We start from the raw sequence: 27,401 nt of genomic DNA, 5'->3' as shown, positions 1-27,401 counted from the left end.
AATGTTTCTTTTCCGACATATTAAAAAAAAAATTTAACTGCTACCATGACTGACAAATACTTTACAACTGAAATATTTTTTTTTTAACATTTCTATAATATTAAAATAATTATTTTAATCATTATAATTTAAATAAAATTGAAATAATTGTTTTTTTCTAGAGTGACCCAGACATGATCTTGACAGTATTCATGAGATTCAGCCCAGCCTGTCGTACTATGAGTATTCACACCTGTTAAGAGCTCTGTCGTGATGTGTGTCGCTGGATGAGGATCGTCTCTCGGTGTCGTATTCCAGGCCGGACGTTGACAGAGGAGGACTGAGACACGGGGAGCACTGGACGGAGCGGGAACGCGGCCTCTGGACATCATCTTCTGAAGATACAAATATGGTTTTTGACTGCTATGTTTTCTGCTTCGCTACATTTGGTTGCATCCGGTTCAAATAACACCATATAAATTCATTGTTGGTTCTGCATGATAAATGATCTATTATGAGTGTGTTAATGTGCATGACTCAGTGCCTACATTAGGGAACAATGCTGATGGAGAAACACTGGAAGTGAGGTAGTGAGTTGTAATAAATCTTAATTACATAAGCAGAGAGCTGATAGTGGTTTCATAATTGATGTCATTACCGTCATCTAGAGGAAGACTTTCACACAGGGAGCTGCACTCGGACTGAGCCAGTTCATCTATGGAAGAAAGAGAAATGATGTTATGTTAATGACTGACAAGCATTTATGATAAACTAAAATATACTTTAATGTACTTTATATCAAAACTTGCATCATGTATTTAATTTGTAACACATTTGTAATGATAAAGTTGCAATTTCGTACATTTAAAATATATGATCTTTTCATGTAATATCAAATAACAAGCTATAATTAAAATTACTATAATAAAAGTACTTTAAGTACTTTGCATGCGCTTTAGTTCTGTAAAACACTACAAAATATTGTTAAAATTAAATAAAATGTACTTTTAAGTAAAACACAATGACAGTATTACAAAATGCACTTTTTAATGCACTATATCTCTCTTTAAGCCACTTTAAGTGGCCTTTTGTTTCATTGATATTATATTATCTGCACATACAGTTTCTTAAAAATATACTTTTAAGATTTGAATATACTACACTTGAAGGCAAGTGCACATTCAATACAATTAAGCACACTTCTTTTTGACAAGGGATAAAGTGTTAAAATTATTCTAAATAAAGAATGATGATATGACTAAAGATTAGGTCAAGATTTTTCATGCATGCAAGTAAAAAATGTAAAAATCAAGTTGTTGTTTTTTGATTGACGGGGTGTTTTATGATTGACGGGGTGTCCTGCAATGAGCCACTTCAGCAAACATCTGACATACCGGCTATGATCACAGAAGCTCTCTGTGTGGGTTTCTGCCCTTTCTTCAGTCTGTATTGGTTCATTTCATCTTCGATCTCTTGCAGCTTTTGCATGGCGTCCAGACAGTTCCTCCTCCTTTTTTTCCTCACTAATTTAGAGATGTCAGGCTCAGCAGCGAGCTTCTTGGCCGCCTCCACGATTTTCTGCTGTAACGCAAAGCGGCTCTCCAAATTTCTGAGGTATGGATCCTAGGAAGAAAGATTGTCATTCAAAACAATGTTCATTAGTTTGTATTCTATTCATAAATCTGTCCAAAACTTGAAATATGCCTGTCGGCACGAGTGAGAAGAGTCATTAATATTTGTGGTCCGTTTTCCAAAATGGAAAAATATGCTTTTTTGTCAAGTTTTCTGAGTATACTAACATGTAAATCACCTCAAAGCTAATACAGATTAATTATAACCCATAAAAAATAACCCATCGTGATCTCATGGGGTCTTTAAGGCCGCAACCTAAAACAAATATATCCTAGGTTTGTTCTCAATCAACATCTGTGGTTGAAACCACCAATCAATAAACAGAATTCAAAAAGTGTCTTTTTTTCAAGCTTGATCTCCAATACAAGGCCACATCCTGGAATTATTTGGCAGTTAAAATCGTACAGGTGATAATGAGCAAACACTAGAGGAAGATCTGTCATTCCACATACTGTCACACGTGAGCTAAAAACGGCATGTTGGCATTTGACCAGCTCAGGACAGCCTCATAGCAATAGAGCCAAACCCCCAGTGTCTGATATATTATTCAGTCCTCTACTTGGCAACATTGTTGTGTGGCAGTGTTTCACACTAACCTCATTATATGGGAAAAGGTCATCCAATTTGAAGGCCGTCCCGACTCTCCTCCGAACATGAGGAGGGGTTTCGCCTTTGATGAGGGGATATTCTTTTGGGAGTTTGCCAGTGAGTTGCTGAAAGCAGATAAAACATACTGTAAATGTCACAAAAAACAAGCGTGGGTCATATTTCACCTCAAAATTAAAAGGCAAAAATAATAAATAATTTGCATAAAGAAAATGAAACCAATTAAGGAAACAAATATGATTTCATTTTCATTGGGGAAAAAAAATTCTGTGAGCATAATAAGAATGTGAGATGAAAAATCATATTGTAAAAGTTTGGGGTCTTTAATATTTTTAAAATGTTTTTAATATAGTAAAAACAATAATATTGTGAAATATTATTACAATTTATTTTGAAATGTAATTTATTCCTGCAATAGAAATTATTTAATTATTCTCATTTACTGTTTAAGAAACTTTTTTTTTAATGGAAATGTCTTTGATCTAAGAAATAGAAAGAAAATGGAAAAAGCTATTTCCTATTCTTAGATGGATTGAAATATAGATCTTTTGTAACACTATACTGGAACTTTTGACCAATTTAATGCATCCCTGCTAAATAAAAAAATATTATTTAAAAAAATACAATCAAACTAGTGCTGTCAAACAATTAATCGCGATTAATCGCATCCCAAATAAAAGTTTTTGTTTACATAATATGTGTGTATACTGTGTTCATTTATTCTGTATATATAAATACAAACACATGCATGTATATATTTAAGAAAATATGTTATGTTTATAAATATAAATATAAAATATAAGAATATGAATAACTAAATGCATAAACATGTAAATATTTTCTAAATATATACTGTATGTGTGTGTATTTATATAATATATATACACAACACACATACATGTATAATGTCAACAAAAACGTTTATTTTGGATGCGATTAATCGTTTGACAGCACTAAATCAAACACAATTTATCTAAAATATAAGTTCATTCTCAATATTCTCAACTATTATAATACATAGTATATTGGCAATTCTATGTTATTTATTAGACTTGCTATGTAATAATGTGATCACAACACAGTCAAAAAGGGAAAAAATAATGGACTTGTTTGCTCTTACAGCCTCCCGCAGGCATATTTCCTTCAGCTCTGTCAGTTTTTGGCCAAGTATATCCTGGATCTCTCTCTCTTTCTTTCTCAGCTCGGCAAGTTTCTCTTTTTTCTGGTCGTCGTTCATTTCAGAGTCAGCCGAACCTGAGAAATAATGCATAAAATAATGCACGCGTTCATTATGACAGGCAATGAAAGAAAAAAGATGACGTCAAGACTAAAGTACGATGAACTTCAATGACATTTCGCAAAGTCTACAATGAAAGAAAAGGTTTGAGAGGAAGCAACACAAATAAGAGGAAAAGAAGCCATCTGAGCAGCTCATTAATACTAAATATGTGAACGGATATCTGTGGAAGCATGTTGACACATGGATCAACAGAGGCTGACTCAACCATCAAATACTATTGAACTTTCCTTGTGGAACAGAACAGAGCTCATGTACCTGTTGAAACCAGACTCCCGTTACTGGCCATGATGAGCTGATTTTTCACTCCTGCGCTCAGTTTGTTCATCTTTGATGCTCCGTTCTCTGTCAAGTCAGTCGCGATGTCTCCTAAACTCCTGGCTGTGGTGATTTTTGCCTGTAAATAGGATATAGGATTTTAAATTAACCATATAAAGTCTGCTATGCAAGTCCTCACCATGATCAACATCAAAACTTGCTGACTTCCTCTTTGAGAATAAAATACATATTCTCACTATACCATACTACATGAGCCAAAAAAAAAAATAATAAAAATTTTGTAGATTTTTAAACAAATGTTTTGTCTAAAAGTTCAATATAATGTTCCATTTTTTTCTTCTGGCTATTATTTCACAGGGTTAAAAACATGATTTGTGATCTTTTCTTCCTATGGGTTACACAAGCGTTTGTTTTTTACAATTCCTAATTTTAGAAGTAAAAAGATCAAACCTGAATATTTATGAAACATACACACCTCTGCGCTGCCAGAAGACAGTGGGTGTAGAGCGACTATTATTAAGAACAGGAAATGTTTCATAATTCTGGAATGGTGTAACGCCTGATATAACTTTTTGGATTTGAATCTCGTCAATCCATATGAACCTACTGTCCTTATATAGATATAGATATATATATATGAGCGGTCTGATAGATCAGACCTCATCGATCATGTGTGTATGCTGACTTACTTTGCTCTGTTTTCTGTTCAGGTAGAACTGGTGTTGGCTGATGGCCATGACCCAGATGGTTTTGATCAATGAGTGACTGGCATACCAAGTGTGGATCACCAGTCCCGTCTGACCAAATGTGCGTTTAGTCACTGTTCGCCTGCATGCAGATACACACACACACACACATATATGCAGCATGGTCACTGGAACACATTCAGAGAGGAAACTGGAAAACACTTAAATTCATGCTCTGTAAAAATAGCAACTAACACATTGCATACATTTTTGCATAATTTTTTAACATTTACTAATCTTTCAATAGCTTTTAATACCTCTTAATAATAAACTTGCATTTATAACATTAAGAAGCATTATTATTTTACCTTGACAAAAAGTTTTCAAAATCTTCAAGGTTTTTATTTTCAACATTTTCTGTTTCTTGTTGCATAATATAAGGCTTAATGTGTCTTACACCTTTAAAGAATTATAATGCAAATTCAAATCTGATTCATATACTGTTATAAACATAATGAATATACATGCTTACTTACTGTTTATGGAATTTAAACTGCCGTTCTGAAAGTTTGGGGTCAGTAAGATTTTCTTTTTAATAAATTAATACTTTTATTTAGCAAGGATGCATTCAATTAAATACAAAAGTAAATATATTTATATTTTCAGAAGATTTCTATTTGAAATAAATGTTTTTTGGGACTTTCCATTCATAATCTTGAGCAGTGAATCAGCATATTAGAATGATTTCTGAAGGATCATGTGACACTGAAGACTGGAGTAATGATGCTGAAAATTCAGCTTTAATTCACATACTTCATTTTTAAATATATTCAAATAGAAAAGAGGTATTTTAAATTGTAATATTATTTCAAAATATTACTGTAAGAGACTTCTTACAAAAAATATTTGAAAATCTTACCGACCGCAAAATTAGTAGTTTATATAATGGTGGAATCCAGCTCATGATCTCTTATTCAAACACACACACATCCAAGATCAGTCTCCAAAACCTCTATTTCTCCTCACCTGTGAGGGTCATTCACCTCCACAGCAAACTTCTTCTCTCTGAAGTACAAGTTCTCCAACTGCTTCCACTGGAAGAGCTAAATCAGGAAAAACAACAAGTGAGAGAGAGTTTCACGGGCTGATTTCTCGAGCTCACAGTGAGTTCAGGTGCTTCACTGACTACACCTCACTGCAAAATGACTCAGTACACGTCACCCTGGCAACCACTGCAGTACTGCATGTAACCACAACAGTCCTCAAATTATACTGCCTTATGATTATTAAAAATACATTCATATTCAAGCGGATTCAATCATACTGAGTATGCATTCACCGCCATACAAAAGTTTGGGGTTTGTAAGATTTTATATAGTCTCTTCTGCTCAACAAGGCTGCATTTATTTTTTATAAAAATAAAAAAAAATACAGCAAAAACTGTAATATTGTGAAATATTATTACAATTTAAAATAGATGTTTTCTATTTGGATATATTTTAAAATGTATGAATTTTCAGCATCATTACGCCAATCTTCAGTGTCACATGATCCTTCAGAAATCAATCTAATATGCTGATTTGATGGTTTCAAGAAATGTTTCTGATTATTATCAATGTTGAAAACAGTTTCATATTTTTGTGGAAACTGTAATACATTTTTCAGGGTTCACTGATGAATAGAAAGTATTAAAGCAAACATTTATTTGCATTTTTTAAAAATAGAAACCATTACAGAGTAAAAGTCTTTACCGTCACTTTTTATCAAATGCATCCTTGCTGAATCCTTTTTTTAAAACTCTGACCCCAAACCTTTAAAAGGTACTTTTTTTAATTTAGACATTTAACAGTAACGCTAATTTTTTATGGTTATTCTACCATAAAAAGTAGAAGGTATAAGGTTGCTGCAAAAACATTTCTACCAATATTTATAACCCATATAAAATACAGTATAAACACTTTCTCCTTTACGGTTTTACACCATCACAACATTTCAGCAGAGGCGTCTGCAGGTTACCGACAAGAACAAACTCTCAAGACTTCACATGTGAAACTGAATTATCCAGCTTTTAGAGCCTCTTACCGGTGGTTCGGAAGGTTAAATGATGTTAATCAAATCCTGAGCTTCTTCATTATGTTACCGTCTACTCTGCTGAAGCTGTCTTTACTCGTGGTTCCTGACTTGTCTCATCAGGTTTCCTACAGGAGCTCAGGCACGCAGTCTTGGCCCAGCCTTGCCGCTCATGACATCAGTCAGATGCCAGAGCAGCTCCTCACAGGACTCGCACATCGCAGGCTCTCCTCCCTGCTGTGAAACTCGGCTCAAGCCCAGGGTGGATCACTCTCATTCAGGCTGGGTCACTGCTCCACCTGTTCTAGCCTAGCCGGAGAATCCTAAACCAGTTGTTCAGTTCATAATCCCAAGTGTTTGATGTGTTATATAATTCTGTGCATTATCAGTGCCATAATCTCTCTATGATGATTTGGGGCCCTATGAATTTTGTGATGCACAAAACGCACACAGAACAGCAGAATCCAGTTCACTAGCTGTTTTCAGCCTCTGCAGTCCCACTATATAACAACATGAACCATGAACACACAAACTTTATCTCCAGAGCTGCTCTGTAAGTCACTTCTTAAGCATTTTACTGTTTTACTGGAGGAAAAACTACTGACAGATACACACTGAAACTCAAAGGTGTTCACTGCAGGGTTGCCAGGTCTGCGAAACTAAACCAGCCCAACTGTCAATCAATACTAACCGAATCATGTTTGTTTGTTTGTTTGTTTTTTGGCTGTCCCCTTCTTCGAAATAATGCTTTAACCCGCAGACTAAAAAACAATCCATGGCAACAGTGTAAAAGTCACCCAATTCTGGCAACGCTGCTTCACAGAATCCTGTCAAAATTAAAGTTTGGTTTAACTTGAAGAAATTATGACAGTAATATATTGCGATTGTACAGTAGAGTGTACTTCTCAATGATATAATAGCACTAATAAAATAATTATTGAAACCTTATTTTTAAGGAGTAATCACACACTTTTTCTTTTTCTTTAAATTTTAATAGTAAACCTGTTGTACAACTTTGTTTGCCAAAAGAGAAAGGGGTTGTTTATTTTATTTGATTAAAAGATCAATTAAATTGTTAACATTTTATGACTTCATTTGATTGCCAGAAATAAATTAAATACAAAACACAGAATTTCTGAAGAAATAGGACCATATTGTTGTAATATATATATATATATATATATATATATATATATATATATATATATATAAAATCAACACACATCAAAACATATCATATTATATCAAAACATAATAATTACAAACACACACACACACATATATGGGTGTGTGTGTGTGTGTGTGTGTGTGTGTGTAATTATTATTTTTATTAATTCTATTGATTAGATGTGCTTTTGATTATTACAATTAAATAAAACCATTATTTAACCATGGAATGGTTAAAAAAAAAAAATTATATATATATATATAAACAAACAAACAAAAACCTTAATATATTTTAAAATATTCTAAAAGCAATTTAGCACCCTATAAACCATTATTAAATTGTTGTTAAATTGTGTAGATTTTATAAAATAAAATTTTACCATTAAAACTGAGTCCAAAAAAAAAAAAAAGAAAAATAAAGAAAAAAAAAAATAGAATTAATTTTTATAGGGTCCTATAATTGCCTGTAATTTTGTACCTTTATACATGTATCCAATTAAATATTGGATATTTAATATATCAATTATTCACAACACACACTGGTACAACAGTTGTCTTTACTTCCCTTGTGTTTCACCGGCACACTCTTTTTTTTACGTAACACATGCTGTCTATACGTGTTGAATGTTACACCTCATTTCTATATCATCATAGCCTCAAGTGCAAATAAACTATGAAAGCAAGTGCTGACAAGCTGTGAGTCTCATCTGGGGAAATCAAAGCCTCATTTCACAGGATCTACTGAGCTCTGTACAATGACTCATGATTCTCTTTATATAACAAATATTCCTCCAATGCCCAGAGACAGGAAAACACAACATACCTTTCGAGGTTTTACTTTATCTTGGTGGTCATACTGTCCTATGCCTTTATAGCTGATGCCCAGCCACCATGGAATTCCTTGCTTATCCTGCCAGACAAGACCTTTCCATTAGTTACACATCAACAGCTTTAAAGACTGATACTATCTTTTGTTAGTAAATATTTAAATGTGCCAACAATTTATTTTATGGTGACGTAATTGCACATAGTACAGTGTAATGTGTACTTACTACAGTAATAACAGTAAAGTATGCATAATTACAAGCAACAAACCCTAAACCAAACCCTAAACCTAATTCTATATAAATGCGTTAATTAATATTACTCAATACTTAATATAATTACACTGTAACAACATCACCTTAAGATAAAATGTAACCTGAAATATGGATTTAGCCACAGCATAAAAAAAAACTATGTATAATCCTTTATCAGAAATTAACTAGGACTTGGGGCAAAATGCCACCAAAAGTGACAAAATTATTGTGGTAACAACAATGCAGCACAACAATGCTGTGGTAACACACTGAAAAACAAACAAAAAAACATAAATATAATATATAATAATTATATAATATTTAGTGCTGTTACTCGATTAAAAAATGTTAACGAATTAATCACATATTTTTCTGAAATTAATCACGATTAATCTCAACTAACATTACATTTCTTAAATATACTTTTATATTGCAATAATTTCACATGCAATCTTCAAATTAATGTACAAGCATAAATACAGTAATTTTTTTTATATTCGTTTAGTGGCATATTTTTAGCAAGTATCTCGGATACCAATACTACTGATGTCTCTATGAAATAGATTTTCCCCCCTAACATTTAACCATTGACAAGGCATTCAGCATTACAGTATAATTGAGAGCTATCAATTTTAACATTTATTAGACTTCAAAAAATAACATTTAAATTTATCTTAAAACAATCTTCACATAAACCCATTATAATAAATGTCATATTTAGCTACCTGTGCCCTTTAGCAAGTAGGAAATATGCAGAAATTGAAAAAGGTTATCAAACACTAAATTCTAAATTAAATAGAGATGAATCCTTAAAGCTACAAAAGTTAGTGATTTTCTTTTTTTTCTTTCGTTCTTTTATTAACAAACATCACAGCAGCTGGGTTTTTAGTTTTTTTGGCTGCTATTATTTTAAGAGCTGCCGCTGCTGAACATAATGCAGATCTGACACGCGTTGTATTTTCTCATAACCTTTTACATATAATTGCGCAATTGCGTAAAGACGTTCTGCGTCTAAATAAACACAATTTTGTCAAGAAAAAAAGAGACAGAAGCAGCAGTTGTGAGTGGGGTGGGCAACCCTAGCTCCGCCCCTGCGTTAACTACGTTAAATATTTTTAACCACGTTAAACTTGAAAAATTAATTGCATACGTTAACGTGCTAATTTTGATTATATATTATATTATATTAAAATATATTATATTATATTTTATATTAATAAGTTCAATTGTGACACATAAAGGGGTATGGCAACTGGTCCGATACACTATGGATAGTTTTTACCTTCACTTCATAATAATGCACTCCATATGTGGGCAGTGACTCCACCAGGGTCAAATACCTGAAACAGACGTAATGATCAGTTACACATTTGCTTAAGATTGATGTTTAACAGCATCTTAAGTATCCATCAGCACACATCAGTCCTGAGGTGTGGGCGTGAAGGATTTGCGCAGCCAATCATAAATCAGGTCTCCCCTGATGGCCCGCCCCCCCGAGGCTAATCATTGTTTTTCCGATACTCACTGCACAATGGCCTGTCCTCTGGAGAGTCCTTTCAACAGCTTGTAGTGCTCAATCACACGCTCCTCGCTGCAAAAGAGAAGGATGATGAAACCCGCTCCACAGAGGATATATTTCCCCAGCCTCCCCCAAAGCTCAGCGCGTCAGCATAAAGACAGCAGAGCACAGATCATCAGCCATAAAGCTCTCATATAGGGCTATAAATGCAGCTTCAGCATCACTGACTGATCGGCTCTCAATGTAAATCTCTGTCTGTGCCGCTGCCATAAGTGACACATAAGCACTGGCACATACCAAACGAGGCACTTCATTCAGTTTTTTCATAAGCTATCATATACATATACAATAATATAGTAATCACATTTTAATCAGTATTTTGTCTTGTTGTTCAGTTAATATTAGTGCTGTCAAACGATTAATCGCGATTAATCGCATCCAAAATAAAAGTTTTTGTTTACATAATATATGTATGTGTACTGTGTATATTTATTATGTATATATAAATACAAACACATGCATGTATATATTTCAGAAAAATATGTTATTTTTATATATTAAATATATTTATTTATAATATCAATTATATGAATATAAATATAAACATGTAAATACATGTAAATATTTTCAAAATATATACTGTATGTGTGTGTATTTATATTTACATAATAAATATACACAGTACACACACATATATTATGCAAACAAAAATGTTTATTTAGGATGCGATTCATCGCGATTAATCATTTGATAGCACTAGTTAATATATTTAAAAATCCTAAAAACAAGACACGTTTTCATGAGAAGCAAAATGTGCAAATGTGTAAGATATTAATACTCGTATTCAGAAAATATACACTACTGTTCAAAGATTTGGTGTATGGTTGCAGTAAAAAATCTTCTGCTCACCAAGGCTGCATTTATTTGATCAAAAATACAGTAAATTGTAATATTGTGAAATATTACAATTTAAAATAGCTGTTTTCTATTGTAATACATTTTAAAATATGTCACATGATCCTTCAAAAATCATTCTAATATGCTGATATTTCTGATTATTACCAAAAAAAACAGTTGTGCTGCTTCATACTTTTATAGAAACTGTGATACCTTTTATTTTTCAGGCTTCTAGGATAAATAAAAATGTTTCTTTACTGTCATCTTTCATCAATTTAATGCATCCTTGCCGAATAAAAATGCATATAATAATTATAGTCATTTCTTTTACAATAAAAGTATTAATTAAAAAAATCCCATTGACTCTCACTGACAAAAATTATTGGAATTTTATGTAAAGCCAACTGATGTCTATCTGAATCTTATTATCTTTCACAAGTGTTTTCTATTCGAATAGTTGTATGAAATCTATTTTACCAGTATGCTAGAGACGGATGCTCCTTCAGGACTTTAGTGGGCAGTGCTGGAAGCTTCTTCAGATCTGCTCTGGTGTTTTCATCACTAAAATCAACACAAATACGCTTCAACATGCAGCCAACATTTTTACAGTAGCATAATGATTCATGTTACATAACCGAATTATCACATTAACCACATTGTCACATTATGTACTGTAACACACACTGAATCATAATTGGACAAGTAATAAGGTGTAACGGCTTTCATTATTTTTCACAAAATGATTAATTAGACAATAAACAAACACATCTGCATATAGATATATTTCGGTTACCAAAAAATGTTAGAGCTAAAGTTTGCTATAGCCAAGTGAAAAACAGCTCAAATGAAAAGCTACTGTATCATGTGATTTGAGAAGACTTCAATATAGCACACAAATCACAACTTTTATGGTGCTTTATAGTCCTTTAGATAGATTGAAAGTCAGAATCAACCTGCTTTTTCTCCGTTTTTATAAAACAGCAGCTTGAACATGCCACTAAATAACTCCTTCTGTGTTCGGTGGCAAAAAGAAAGCCATGTAAGTTTGGAAAGATGTGATTCTGAGTAAATGATGAGAGGATATTTTTGGGTGAACTATTCCTTTAAAAAGTCAAACTTTTCTGATCCTATTATAAAAAAATTGACTTTCATTATTACATGACTCTAATCTCATGCTGACCTTGTTTCTCAATTAACAACCCTTAATGTATTTTGCCATATCTTAGATTCACTGAGTCACTGTACTGCCTGACAGAGAGAGATTTACTTTAATAGTAATTTTACTCTCTTCAGAAAACAACCAATTCATTTTGAGATTAATTATATGTGACCCTGGACCACAAAACCAGTCTTAAGTGTAAATTTTTCGAAATTGAGATTTATACATCATCTGAAAGCTGAATAAATAAGCTTTTCATTAATGTATGGTTTGTTAGGATCAGACAATATTTGGCCGAGATACAATTATTTGAAAATCTGGAATCTGAGGGTGTAAAAAAATCAAAATATTGAGAAAATCACCTTTAAAGTTGTCCAAATTAATTCTTAGCAATGCATATTACTAATCAAAAAGACGTTTTGATATATTTACAGTAGTAAATTTACATAATATCTTCATGGAATATGATCTTTACTTAATATACTAATGATTTTTGGCATGAAAGAAAAATCAATAATTTTGAACCATACAATGTATTTTTGGCTATTGCTACAAATACACCCCAGCGACTTAAGACTGGTTTTGTGCTCCAGGGTCACATATATGTACGAGTGTGTGTGTGTCTGTGTGTGTGTGTTTTATATATCAGTACACAGACCTCCTGCAGTACCTTGACATACCCCTGGGTAAAACTTAAAAATCCAAGTTTTATCTCAACACTTGACAGTACAAAGTGACATTAAAGTCTTAAAATAGGCATTTTCCAAGTTCACAAACTTTATGGTAAATAAGTATGGTAAAACACACCTTGTATAGTCTCCTTTAGATTCCTGTAAAACAAAACACTTTCAGTATGCGCATTTAATACATAACACTGACTAAAACATGAATGCATCTCGTGTCTTAAAGCTCTGATAGGCTTACCTGCAGTGCATGAGCAGCTAATTTAAAAACCAGCTCGCTCTCCACCTCAATGTCACCCTGTGCACAAACAAGCAAACCTTCACTTCAAGAACTGAATCTCTTTCAAATCCGTTCTGTGAATAACGACGCTTTGAAATCATACTCATTGTGTCTATTTATTAACGTCATGAGGAAATGTGCCACAGATATTCCTGCCATGGGCAGGACTTTGTTTTAGTGAAATGGTTTGGCTCATGAATAATAATTAGGTTACACACAAACAATTTAAATTGATCTTCCACTGTTTTCATCAATAGTCTGTCATGTATATGAAATATTCAGTAAACCAACTGTCCTAATATAACCTTTCATTATAATAAAGGAAAATTGCCACTGTACATTGGAGACGCATGTAAGGGATAATCAACGGGTAGCTGTGCATTAAACGATTTGAATGCACGACGTGGAGGCGAAGAACCACCCGACGCGCAGCGGAGTGCATTCAAATGGTTTAATGCACAGCTAGCCGTTGATTATTCCGTTTATGCCATGGTCATTTGCCAGCATTCACATATTAAAGATGTTAATAATATTTGCGCTGCAATATTTGACCGGAAAGATAAAAATGACGGTTATTTTCGTCTGTATTACTATTCAACTGTAACTGTATGTTACTATGGTTACCAATGTTTATAGGAAGCGCATTAATATAGAACGTGATTAAACTGACCTGGAACTACCTGCAGTTAAACGAATTTAATAATTTTACGAATACGAATTTAACACCTTCCAACCAATCAGAATCCAGTATTCAGACAGACCATGGCATAAATTTATATGATGTATGTGATTTAATTGTAACAGATTGAAAGCTGCAAATAAGCAAAACAGATTTGAGGGTGTGTCTGATAAATGTGTGTGCACTCTATGGGCCAATTTTACTAACAGCTTGCGCCAGTGCAAACCGTCATAATTGTACTGTCAGGTTTTACTAAAGACACGCAGTGAAGAATTAGCGCCGAAAAGGCGTGGATACAGTTGTTTTTGCACCTGACCTTATTGAATATGCATTTATAGGAGTTTCCATTTCAGACGTAAAATTTATGAGAGGAGAGAATTCAAATGAATCATGCAACGCATTTTACTAATGTTTGCACTCGTCAAATTACTGGCATTTGCGCTATTATTTAACGCCCAACAAAGCATGTCTTAAAACTATTTTGCACTTGAAATGGAACAGAGAGAACAGAGAGCGCGTGGTAGAAGGGACAGGATTTTTCCACACATATTAATTTATTTAGAAAGCAAGAAGAACACATTATCCGAACATATTGTTTGACATGTTATTTTTAATTTGCTTCGGGAAATAAAAGACGACTTGGATCCCTCATCTAGGAGTCACGCAATACCAGCTCTATCAAAACTTCTAGCAAACCTTCATTTTTTGGCTTCCGATTCTTTTCAACGTACTGTGGCTTCTTTATTTCTTTATTCGTGACTGTGCTAATTTGCGCTGCGCTTGTTATATTGCGTTAGTCGATATGTAAATGAGATGTTGCGTCTGTGATCTTTAATTTGGACATTGTTCGTAAATCACCCGCAGAAATTTCCACGATCATCGGCGCGGTTTTGGAATTGCGTTCTCGCACTAATTTGCCCTGTTTAGTAAAACTGGCCTTATATTTACGCACAAATTTATGATTTATGTATTTGAATTACATACATAATATCTAACTAATAAACTTAATGTAATGCATATGTTTCGGTCATACATATGTGAACTATTTGCATCTATTTGAATTTATTTAAATTATCATACTTTCAAAATGGTTGCCTTTGAATTGCTTTGAATCAGCATAAATATGTTACTTTTGAAATCAATTACATTTATTCATGTAAAAAGTATGAACATGGTTACAATACAACTAGCTATAGAACAATCAATATTCAGTTCAAATGGATGAGACTGAAATAAATTAGATATATTGATGATAAATATATAAACCTGGTTATTGTTTATTTAAAACACATTCAGTTTATTAGTACTTTTACAGAAATCTGACCCGTTTCATTTATGTATTACTGACAAATATAAATCACATTAATATAACACATTAAGTTTATTAGTTTATTAAAGCTATGTAATCCAAATAGATGGAATTTTTTATATGCAATTCAAATATTTGATTTATTTAAACAATCATATTTTCAAAATGTATTAATTCAAATTAGAATCTGTTCATTGTGAAAACTAAAACGTATGAAAATGGTTAAAAAGCAATATTCAGTGAGCTAAAATGAAACAAACTGGATTTATTTATGATAAATAAATAAGTCTGGTAATTGTGTATTAAAACACATTCAGTTTATTAGTAATATTACAGAAATATTACCCGTTTCATTAAGTTTATTAGTTTATGTTAAAACAGTTTAATTTTATATACAGATCAAGTACATAAATCTTAAATTCATAGGAGAAAACATATACCCGCTGTCACTTACCGCCACTGATGACAATCTTAAAAACCAGCGGCGACAAATTAAAAATAAAAGATTTCAGAGCAAACACGAATTAAATTTTGCCTCTGTATTAGATACAATTCTGCCGCAAGCTCATAAAGTGGTGGGGGAAACCCAGGCCATAATGAACAGTGAAAAAATTATGCCCAAAATAATGCTTATGTTTATCTTGATGGTTATGAAGAGTCTTGCAAGAATTTCTCTTTTCTTGATTCACAAGCCAGTTAGTGACACATTCCCTTCCTGTGGCCCAGGGATGTAATAACTCATATTAACTGTCTGAGGTCTGTGGCTTTCTAATTGTTTATAGAGGCGAGAAATGAGACAGTGAATCACTTCGGTGGGTAAACAGACACAAATGTACTCACATTATAGATGGCTGCCTTGGCATTCAGAAAGAATAACTCCACAGTTGTGTGCTCCTTCAGAAGTGAAATACTCTCAATATAGAACCTGCAAATGACATTTCACAATTCTGCAGCGTTAAACAAGGCGAGTCGTAGCCAAAAGACAAAAAAACCTCACTTCAAATCTAAAACAAGGTGTTTCTTTGGAGCAGCAGTAGTAGCACAGTGATTCACTCCAGGAATGTGCTGCATTCTGTGGTCGCTGTGGTCATGTGACTTCAGACATCAGGAGGCAGAGATCACATACCTCACCAGGAACTGAAGCGCAATAGGCCCGGATTTCTTGGAGAAGTCATGTTCCAGCACTCTGCGGTCCAGCTGCAGCCATTTGCACTGACCACTGGAAGATAAAAGGTCATCTGACTGAAATGTGCAAGCCCACATTCATATTCAACCCAGTAAACGCTCTGCAATTTAACACTAATAGATGAAAATCATCTGCACAGAAATGACTTCAGCAGGACTGAGTGAGATTTTGCCTTATAGTGATGCTTGAATCACTGTTATATAAATAGTTACATATTTTTTGAACCAGTTTATTTTTTAATGGTTCACTCAAACAAATTTGTAAAGAAAACATTTGACTCTAAAAGAGTAAAACTTAAGGTCAAGTCAAGTCACCTTTATTTATATAGCGCTTTTAACAATACAGATTGTGTCAAAGCACTTAACAGTATCAAATTAGAGGATAGAGTGTCAGTAATGTATAATGATAAGATTAAACACTCAATTTTCAGTTAAAGGTCATTGCACACTGAGTCCAAAATTTCCGTCCAAGATTTTCGCACGTTAAAAAATAAATACGACCTCACGTTGTGTCAATCGTGTTTACACACTGCCTCCGAAACTCTCATCCGTCATAAAAAAATTCGGATCAGGTTCGATTTTCTACGTTTTCGCATACGTAGGATGACGAATACGAAAAAAAAAGAAAAAAAAACGCATTCAAAAATTTCGGACTCAGTGTGCAAGGACCTTAAGTTTGGGAGTAAAACAGAGAGATGCATGGGAATAATAACAGTAACAAAACGTGGCATGGTATTAATACGCTTTTTTTTAACATAGTACCTTGACAATACCATGTTTTTACATATGTACAATGGCAGTACTGTGGTATTCTTTGAAGTACCATATACTATAAATACCAAGGTACTATGTATGAATATGGTCATTATTTAGTGTCATGGTATATATCAAAGTAATAATAATAATAAAAAATTAATTATAATAATTAAAATTATTATTATTATTAAAGTAAAACAATATTACCATGTGAAACAATATTATGGTACCACATTATTTTTTTTGTAAGGGAAACGATACATATGCAGACTAGATAAGTTATTTAAAACCATAGTGATGAACAGCGGTATTTAACAAATGCATTATTAACACTGAAATGTATATGTATATTATATGAACACTTGTTTCTGCCACTGAATACATTTTTTTTTAAAGGCCACTGAGATCAAATTAAAACTCTCAATTGTAGAAAACAGTTTTTTTTCTTTAGAATTGAACTTAACTTGCAGTTGCGAGTTTATATCTGACAATCCTGAGAAAAAGTCAGAATTGCGTGATATGAACTCGTAATTCTGAGAAAAAATTTCAGAATTGTGAGATAAAAAGTTGCAATTACCTTTTTTATTTTTTTCAGTGCAGAAAAGGGCTTTCATAATTTTAAGTGTTGTTCAGGGACTTTGAAAAACACATTGGATTCAATGAATCAACGAATCAATGAATGGCTTCAGTGAGTCAATTTTCAGAACTGGTTCATTCAAATAAAACATCTGAACTGACTACAACATTCTGATTCTGATGATCTTAAAGGGATAGTTCACTCAATAATGAAAATTGTGTCATCATTTGCTCCAAACCTTTCAATCAGTTTCGAAAAACACAAATGAAGATCATTTTAATGAAATCTAAGAGATTTATGTCCCTCCACTGAAGGACTATTCCACCAAAACCTTGAAATGCTTCAACAAGTACACGTATCATAAAAGTAATCTATATGAATCGACCAGTAAGTTAATTAATGACAGAATTTTCATTTTTGCATGAACTATCCCTTTAAATTCAGGTTCGCCGTGTTTTTCAAGTCAAGTCAAGTCACATTTATTTATATAGCGCTTTTAACAATACAGATTGTGTCAAAGCACTTAACAGTATCAAATTGGAGGACAGAGTGTCAGTAATGTATAATAAGATAAAACACTCAATTTTCAGTTAAAGGCATTCATTATTGAATTCAGAGATGTCATTGTCTAGCTCAGTTTAGTTTAAATAATATCTGTGCAATCAAATCGGCGATAATTGCTAGAAATTAAGTGTCCCCAACTGAGCAAGCCAGAGGCGACAGCGGCAAGGAACCAAAACTCCCTCTGAGACAGAATGGAGAAAAAAAAAAACCTTGGGAGAAACCAGGCTCAGTCATTTCATCCTTTATGTTTTCAGAAGCTAGATTTGTACAAATGTTCCATGGGAATGAGGAACCTCTATAGACGACATTATTACAAAGGTACTCACGTGTCATCCACATAGGTGAATCCAAAGTATTCCTTCTCTTTCAGGTTAAAATGGGATGAGACCAAATCCAAGAGTTCACGAGACAACAGCTTTGGCTGCGAGAGAAAATCCATTGATCAATATAATGTGAGCCAGCAAGGTTTATTGAGGCCCATTACGCTTGAGTGGGAGGTATAATAGACCAGAACTGGGATCAGAACTGTGAAGCATTATACCTGAACCAAGAGCTCCAGCTTCCTGTCCTCCAGGAGCTGCACCTGGCAGAGTCGTCCCTCGGTCATCTGTGGACACAGGTATGGCATCAGATGATTGATAGGCACTAGCTCCGCCTCCTCACCCACTACAGCGGCCAACTGAACACTAACGCAACACATTAGGTTCAAAATTCGAGATGTACAATGTCTTCTTTCAGTTGGCACACGCGGGAAAGTAAACAGACAGAAATATTTCTCTACCACAGCATATAATAACTGTCATCTAGAGCAGAGCTGTGAGTCACAAGGCAAATCTCAGCAACAGTCAAAACAATCCAGAAAGGATCTGTTATGGCAGCATATTGACAAGGTTCTGCAGATGAGACGTTTCTGCAAATGGCAGATTCATTCTCAGATGCCTGAAAATAAATTGCAGTACAGCATTAGTGTTAGACATAATTTTTTAAAAAGAAATTAATTTGTAAGTTTGGTACTCATAAGGCCAATTCACACTGAACTGACAGACACAGACAAACGCCAACAGACACATTCGGCGGGTTTTGTCGGATCTCTGTGTTACCCCCGTCATTGTCTGTTGGCGTTGGTTGCCGCTTGTTTTTGCCCATTGAACATGTTGAATCAGTGTTTGTTTAGCCTTGGAATGTCTGAGACGTGACGTACTGCAATCTGGTGACTGTCGGCGTTGGTCTGCGTCTGTCAGTGTGGTATAAAATGGCCTGTATGCTCAAAATTTAAAAAGATAAATTCAGTATCATTCAGTTTCAGTATTCTGTGCAACATTTTACATGTGAAACAAGCAACCAAGCAACCAAACAAACAAATAAACAGCCAATCAACAATATAACCCACCAAGCAAATAAACAACCAGACAACCAAACAACGAGCCAATCAAACAAACGAGCTAAACAACCAACCAACCCAATCAAACAAACAAACAACCAGCCAACCAACCAACCAAACCAATCAACTAGGGCTGCACGATATATCACATGCGATTGTCATGCGCATCTCGTCAGTAGAGCCGGTTCTGTGATTATTAATAAATCTCCATCACCTGTTTTCAAATGGAGCGGCACTTCATACACAGAGCTGTAGTTCACTGACAAGCTACGCAATATCACGTTCATTATCGCATGTGATTGATCTGCGATTCTGAGCGCGAATTGCGTAGCTTGTCAGTGCAGCCCTACAATCAACCATGTAAACAACCAAACAAACAACCAGCCAACCAAACAAACAAACAACTATCCAACCAAACAACCAGTCAATCAACCATATAAACAACCAACCAATAAACAAACCAAACACTGACCCAACCAACCATATAAACAATCAACCAACCAGCCAAACGACCCACAAACCAACCAAAGACAGGGGCCACTTGAACTTTTAGGGGGCACAATTTTAAAATTCATATTAACCTACTAGTATTATTCATTCAGTCATTTTTCACCATGTCATGCATCACTGCAATCTCTAGAAGTAATCTATAACAATTTCAAATAAAATGAATGTTTCATTCATTTATTTGACAAATAATTTTGTATAGTGTCAGGGGCATCATGTACTCATTATTTTTGAGGGGGCACGAGTGAAGGGGGCGGTCTCATGCTTGTCATGCTTTACCACTGTATGACTGATACAGGCTTATGCCCCTACTGAGAAAAAATAAAATAAAATTGTAATGGTTTCCACTACAAATATCATTATAAACAATCAACTTTTAACCATTAAAAAATGGTTTTCTGTAGTGTGTTTTGGGACATATTCCATTAGGATTTATTGGTTTTAACAAGCCACCAATAGAAGGCAACCAATTACCAGCAGAGACCAACAGGGTCATTTCAGTTTCCAGTAAAACCATTACTAATTTAATAATGGTGTCTATTGTTTTGTTTTGTTTTTTCAGTAGGTTTTATAATTTTTTTTTTTTTTATTCGATATATCCCCAAAATATATTATGCAATATCTAGATTCTCAAATATGTGTAAGTAAATGCATTTTGCACCTTTATAGATTAGCTACCGTATGTTAGTTGATCTATAATGGGCGATGGGCAAAGTATAGCCTAATACTGTAATCTATTAACTACGCATAAAAGTCCATCTTTTTACATAAGTACCAGATATAGGTGTCATACCATAAACTACTTTTAATACAACTGAATGTGAATTTAATAAAAACAATGTAAGTTACTAATTAGCATACAAATTTCATTGTGCAACATAGAGCAAAGAATGTTTACGTTATCAAAGAACATTTTCACTTCAGTCCAGCAAGTTCAAGCACTCTCAAAAACTGTCATAATAATCTCTAAAGCGGTTTACACTGTGAAATTAATATCTTACAACTTACATTCGTACATCTTCACTTTGTTGTTTCTTATGAGAGAATTAGTCAGACAATTCAGTCAGCGATCGCGCGGTGACGAAACAGCGTGTTTCAGCGATGACTCATCTGAACGCCTCTGATTGGTCCTTGCATTCATAAGCTCAACAGAATCGTATGTGATTGGTTATAATGCGCAGTGGCCCCCCCCCCCTAGAACCGCCCCTGACCAGAAGCCATGCACATGGATTATTGTGGAAAAGCACACATTTGGTGTGCAGAATAAACCAGAAAATAGTTATTTTTCGGTCACTGAAAATAACAACAGAATGTTGGACGAAGAAACAAAGTCGGTGCATTTTTAAATAGATAAAACATCTGTTAACAAACCAGTAGAATCTTATGTAACCACAAAAACAGCACAAAATTGCTTTGTTTTTCAGCTCGACTCAAAGACTCTGTGCTATAAACCAACCAATACCAAAAATGTCTGTTTACAATATACTGTGGTGGAGATGATGTATAATTTCATGTAACTGTTGAGGTGTTCTTGTAAAAGTCCAGTCCAAATGAATTCAGAATATGATACAATCTTCGGTCAGGATAAATGTGGAGCATAATACTTTAAGTTTTATTAGTAGACTCATTTTCATGGCAGATTATTAGTATGAATGTGTTTACTAGGACAGATCTTTCATCTGCACTGCACTCCTGAGGGCTAAACCTATGTGCAGGATTATTGCATTATGAGACTGATACACTGGGAAAGTTTCAAAAGCCCTTTTCCAAGTCTGTCATTTCTGTTTGCATGAGCTGTTGTTGGATTTTGGAGAAAATTAACTTTTCATTGTATAACAATGCAGTGGCATCACAATGAACAATAGGATACAAAGATCATAGACCACTAAGCAGAAAGCTTTTATTTGATATTTGTTTAATTAAATCTTCTGTTTTTCCCATAACAAATTATACTGTCAGTTGTGTGACACATTTGCTTGGTGACCAAAAACAGTTCAACAGTAACAGTTCTTCTTTAACAACACAACTTTTCTGTTTAAATCCAAAAGCTTTCTGATAAATTTCAGGTTTTAATCAGACAGATTGTCAATATGCTTTCAGACTTTTGAACTACACTTTAAATATGTGAATATATATTTTATGTGAATATATATTTCAATATATAAATATATACATACATATATATATATATATATATATATATATATATCTCCATTCTCTCAGTTTCACCATGAAGACAGCAAGTGAATCATTACGGCAAGCCAGATGAAAATTTATTTATACTTTAAGTATACGTGTTTAGCATACCAAAAGTACAATTGTAGGGTATTAAGCATTTAAATGTGATCCTGGACCACAAAACCAGTCATAAGGGTCAATTTTTCGAAATTGAGATTTATAGATCATCTGAATGCTGAATAAATAAGCTTTCCATTGATGTATGTTTTGTTAGGATCGGACAATATTTGGCAGAGACACAACTATTTGAAAATCTGGAATCTGAGGGTGCAAAAAAATCTAAATATTGAGAAAATCGCCTTTAAAGTTGTCTAAATGAAGTTCTTAGCAATGCATATTACTTTTTGATATATTTACGGAAGGAAATTTACAAAATATCTTCATGGAACATCTTTACTTAATATCCTAATGATTTTTGAGATAAAAGAAAATTTGATCATTTTGACCCATACAATGTATTTTTGGCTATTGCTACAAATATACCCCAGCGACTTAAGACTGGTTTTGTGCTCCAGGGTCACAAATATGTAAATGTCTTTGAAGTATACTTAACATAAAATAAATGTATTTCAATTACATTTCGGTATATTTATTTTTCACTAGGGTTGTCTCAGATGTTTCTGCTAGAATTTTCTTAGAAAAATAAAACAGACAGACAAAATGAGACATTTTTGCCAAAGTAAGAGTATAGAGCTATAATTGTGAATAGATGAGATGCTTAATCCTTGAAAAACTTGATGGAAATGTCATATTGAGTTCATTATGCGTTCATATTAAAATCAGACTTTAGATAGCAGACTTTGACACAACCGAAATGAAATGCAGACCACCAAAAATACTGAAAGAATCAAAAACAGACACGCAGAACTCTCAAACACCGCCTAAAATCATCTCCAACCTCGAGCTGATACAAAAGAGCCGGTACCTGATAGACGTCGCCCAGGTAGAAGCAGGTTTGTAGGCACTGCTGACATGACCTCATCCTCTGCAGGTAACACCTCCGGATCATCCACACGACGATCTGCCATATGAACGTGCCGCTCCGCAGCAGCAGAGCTTCCACCCCACACACTAAACCCCAAGCCATGGCCGCCCCGCCGCCGGCTGGTACCCGGCTCGCCCCCGTCTTACGCAACCAAACCTAGTCTGGGTCAAACTCTAGACAGAGCGTTCTTTCACCAGCTCCTAATCTTTGCTCCCTCATGCAAGATCGGCAAGTAGGTGACATGCGTTTCGACTACATTCCCCATGCGCGTGGAGACTCCTCTGCGCCCCTGGAGAGCAGAGCGGGGGAATTTCTGTTCGCTGAGGTTGGAGCCGGAGACTCTGGGAGGGCAGCCAGGCAGTGAAGGAAAGAGCTGAGGTTTGTGGTACTCAGCCCTCGGCTGCACTGCCAGCCACGATTTTAGCTCACCATTTTTACTGCACTTTTTTTGGAGCACACATGAAACTTAAAGGACAGATTTGTTCGCACACACACAGTCCTGCCATTTTGCTTCCAAAAGTAAACCGGCCTCTGCCACATCACTTTCTGCGGCCTGTCCACGTGTCCCAAACGCTGCTGCCGTCCCTCCTTTACTGCTTGACATGAAGCGAGAGGATTTAAAATATATACATAACAATCCTATAGCTCCACAAAAATGTCTGTGGGATTCCATGTTTATTGGGTTTGACCGGCCGCAGGAAAGAAACATCAGAAGTTATAGCTCTCTACATCTTTCTCTGAAACAGCTGTGGGATTAAATGCAAAGTAAATGAAGACTTTTGCCTTCAGTAAATCTCCTGTTTCACACATCAAATTGCCTTCTCTGGAGTTTAAAGAGATCTCAACGCTATGCTCTTGACACATGCCTAGTCTTCTTTCTTTCCTAGTCTGTTTCTCAGTCCGTATCCGATCAGATGGTGGATCAGCACCAAGAGATGATGTCTACAGCCCTGATCGTCAGCGGAGACCAGGACACCAGATGACCCCCAGAGATATATCCTAGATATATCAACCAAAAATAACAAAATAACTAAAATATAATAAAATACCTAACTACATAATACTACTATTGTTAGAAATTGCAACAAAATTAAAATAGAAATATAAACTTTTGAACTGCGGGTTTCGTCTGGTCAGAGAGAACTGGCCCCGACTGAGCCTGGTTTCTCCCAAGGTTTTCTCCATTCTGTCTCAGAGGAGTTTTGGTTCCTTGCGCTGTCGCCTCTGGCTTGCTCAGTTGGGGACACTTAATTTCTAGCGATTATCGCCGATTTGATTGCACAGCTACTATTTAAACTAAACTGAGCTAGACAATGACATCTCTGAATTCAATAATGAAATGCCTTTAACTGAAAATTGAGTGTTTAATCTTATCATTATACATTACTGACACTCTATCCTCCAATTTGATACTGTTAAGTGCTTTGACACAATCTGCATTGTAAAAGCGCTATATAAATAAAGGTGACTTGACTTGACTTGACTTGACATGCCAGTACTGCGTCAACATTTCAGCAACTCAAAACATGTGGCTGAAGCAGAAAAAATACATTTTTAGTTTCGGCTGAAATAGTTTTGGAAATGTACGAATTTTTAAAGGGTTAGTTCACCCAAAAATGAAAATTAGACCATGATTTACTCACCCTCAAGGTATCCTAGGTGTATATGACTCTCTTCTTTCAGACGAATCCAATCGGAGTTATATTAAAAATTGCGCATACATCTTACATCAACTCGTTGCACGTACAACAGTTAGCAGAAGTGACAGAAAAGGGTTTACAACGTTTTAAATATGCATATTTTTCTTACAAAAACGCATCGATTCACTACAGGAGTGTTTATTATAGATGGACGCAGTTTATTCTAATTCTATTGGACTATTAAATATCACCCATTCACTGCTATTATAAAGTTTGGAAGAGACAGTTTTTAAAATATAACTCTGATTGGATTCGTCTGAAAGAAGAAAGTCATATAGACCTAGGATGCCTTGAGGGTGAGTAAATCATGGGGTAATTTTCATTTTTGGGTGAACTATCCCTTTAAGCTCTTTTTAAGACCAAGTAAGGAAAAACTTTTAAGGGAGCACAATACTCTGTTTTATAAATGTAAATCTATAGGGAGCAGAAAATTAGTTGTATTTCCAACAGATTTGACTTTTAAATTTTACCAAAATAAAAATAAAAAGTCTAACTAGAATATGGAAATAACATTTACTGTATCTTCTGATCACACTAAAAAGATCACACTGAAAACACAAAAAAGTGCTCTTCTTCATCAGTATATTGTCTTGTTTTCCAATGCAAATGTCTAAAGATAAATCTTAAATCAACACACAGCAAAATGATAAAATGACAGTCCGGTTTTCTATGAAAATAATCAAAAAGAAGCAAGTTTATGAATAAAAAAAAACAGTATCTGCCAGCAGCCTCAGAAAAATCAATTTAATCCAATGGGAAAACAAGTCTTTATCCTCCACAGACAAACATTTCTTCCTGTTTCAAGCATAAACTTTGTTCGGTTTCTCAGAAAACAACATGTAACTATTTTGGTTTAGATATCTGTACTAGAAAACAAGACAAAACACTGAGGAAGATATTCATTTGGTTGCAGTGCATGCAATATTCAATTCTTTTTAAGGCTTTAATTTGGAAAAATGAAGACTTTTAAAGACCCTTTTAACTTAAATGTATATCAGCATCTGTTTTGTGCACACAATGAACAACAGGTACACTAATCAGTGTGAACACACTTCAGCATGACCAATACTGAGGCTGTTAAATATGTTAAATATATTTGGTTAAAATATCAGGAGGCAGCTCTAATTCCAGTTTCAGTGTTTCAGTGCATCACTATTAAATGTATTAAAATGCAATTCATATAATGACTTACTAATATAATACACCTCTTATACTGTATGACTGGCATGTTTGAAAAATTAATTTTGATATTTTTGGGGCATGTCAAGTCAGAAATGTCAGTGATGCTGAACTGCTCTGATATTATAATGAAGAAAAAAGGCCCAGCTCTTGAGCTAACAGTCAGTGTATCTGAAGAATTTATTCATAACGCAACACATCTGTCTTGATGTTCAGAAATATTTTTGGATGCAGATGATTCCAACGAGGGAAGACAGATGCCTCTGCTTGACTGACTCGACGTGTTACCACACGACGTCTGAGTGAAAAAAGGACAGGAGAGGTGAACCCAGCCTCATGACTCACCATTACTTCATCAGCCGTGGAGAATAAATAACAACTGTTGTGTTTCTGAGTATTAAGCCGTGCATTGACCAACTACACCCATTCCAGTGCATTTTATTAGCAGGGTTTTTGGAAACGGAGGGGTTTATAGTTCTGATGGGAGTGTGTGGAAAAGTGCAGCATGTTGAAACTACAAGCCGTCGTCTTGAGCGGATCACAGCGCTGTGCTGTTATTACTCTCATCTGGAAACACCACAACACTGTTCAAGTCTTCAAATCTAATGACACCGATAATTACTCATAAAAACAACGGTTTCAAAACAAGCGATTGTTGGAGTTAGAAATCTGTGTGCAATGTGCTTTTTGGTAATTAAGGCTTTTTTTCGAAGGCACCTCTAACTTCTGAAGCACTAAACGTTACATCTGATATCCTTTAGACAAGTGAGAAGTGACGACAATGCATATTTCTCCATAGAAACTGAATCATAAAAAAACACTTCTCACAACGGCTCCAGACACCATTTGTATTCTTTCAGCAAACTGTCGAACCGCACACACAGGATTGTGGGATATCACAGGCAACGAATGATGGTGAAGGCTTTCAGGAGAATTATTATAAACTTTCATCATTCTAAAAATAAAATAATCTCATTACATCATTTTGTAATTGCTTCCAGGTGCTCA

The 27,401-nt window shown here is 34.5% G+C and overlaps 1 protein-coding gene across 7 annotated transcripts in view; it reads right to left on the bottom strand.

Annotated features, from left to right (window-relative positions):
* Nucleotides 1–27,401, bottom strand: part of frmd4bb (FERM domain containing 4Bb) — a 59,551-nt gene that overhangs the window by 10,494 nt on the left and 21,656 nt on the right. For 3 of the 7 annotated variants that reach the window (XR_009268890.1, XM_058764034.1, XM_058764032.1), the window contains exons 1-19: nt 23,455–23,616; nt 18,945–19,010; nt 18,730–18,824; nt 16,448–16,540; nt 16,162–16,246; nt 13,295–13,351; nt 13,178–13,200; nt 11,689–11,772; nt 10,321–10,386; nt 10,078–10,135; nt 8,540–8,626; nt 5,506–5,582; nt 4,483–4,621; nt 3,773–3,911; nt 3,338–3,471; nt 2,208–2,324; nt 1,374–1,602; nt 638–694; nt 233–374 (exon numbers count right to left, since the gene is read on the bottom strand). Coding sequence is in view for 6 of the 7 variants with exons in the window: in XM_058764034.1 (XP_058620017.1) it covers nt 233–374; nt 638–694; nt 1,374–1,602; nt 2,208–2,324; nt 3,338–3,471; nt 3,773–3,911; nt 4,483–4,621; nt 5,506–5,582; nt 8,540–8,626; nt 10,078–10,135; nt 10,321–10,386; nt 11,689–11,772; nt 13,178–13,200; nt 13,295–13,351; nt 16,162–16,246; nt 16,448–16,540; nt 18,730–18,824; nt 18,945–19,010; nt 23,455–23,616 (1,910 nt within the window). In the remaining variant the exon portion in view is untranslated. Of the gene's footprint in view, nt 1–232; nt 375–637; nt 695–1,373; nt 1,603–2,207; nt 2,325–3,337; nt 3,472–3,772; nt 3,912–4,482; nt 4,622–5,505; nt 5,583–8,539; nt 8,627–10,077; nt 10,136–10,320; nt 10,387–11,688; nt 11,773–13,177; nt 13,201–13,294; nt 13,352–16,161; nt 16,247–16,447; nt 16,541–18,729; nt 18,825–18,944; nt 19,011–19,604; nt 19,628–23,454; nt 23,617–27,401 lie in introns of those variants that run through there. The other 4 variants (XM_058764036.1, XM_058764037.1, XM_058764035.1 and 1 more) reach the window with 3 other exon arrangements.

The sequence above is a fragment of the Onychostoma macrolepis genome, chromosome 23, assembly GCF_012432095.1.
Source record: "Onychostoma macrolepis isolate SWU-2019 chromosome 23, ASM1243209v1, whole genome shotgun sequence".
In the NCBI taxonomy this organism is placed as follows: domain Eukaryota; kingdom Metazoa; phylum Chordata; class Actinopteri; order Cypriniformes; family Cyprinidae; genus Onychostoma; species Onychostoma macrolepis.
The sequence above is the reverse complement of the archived record's forward strand: the minus strand, read 5'-3'. Positions and strand labels throughout refer to the sequence as shown.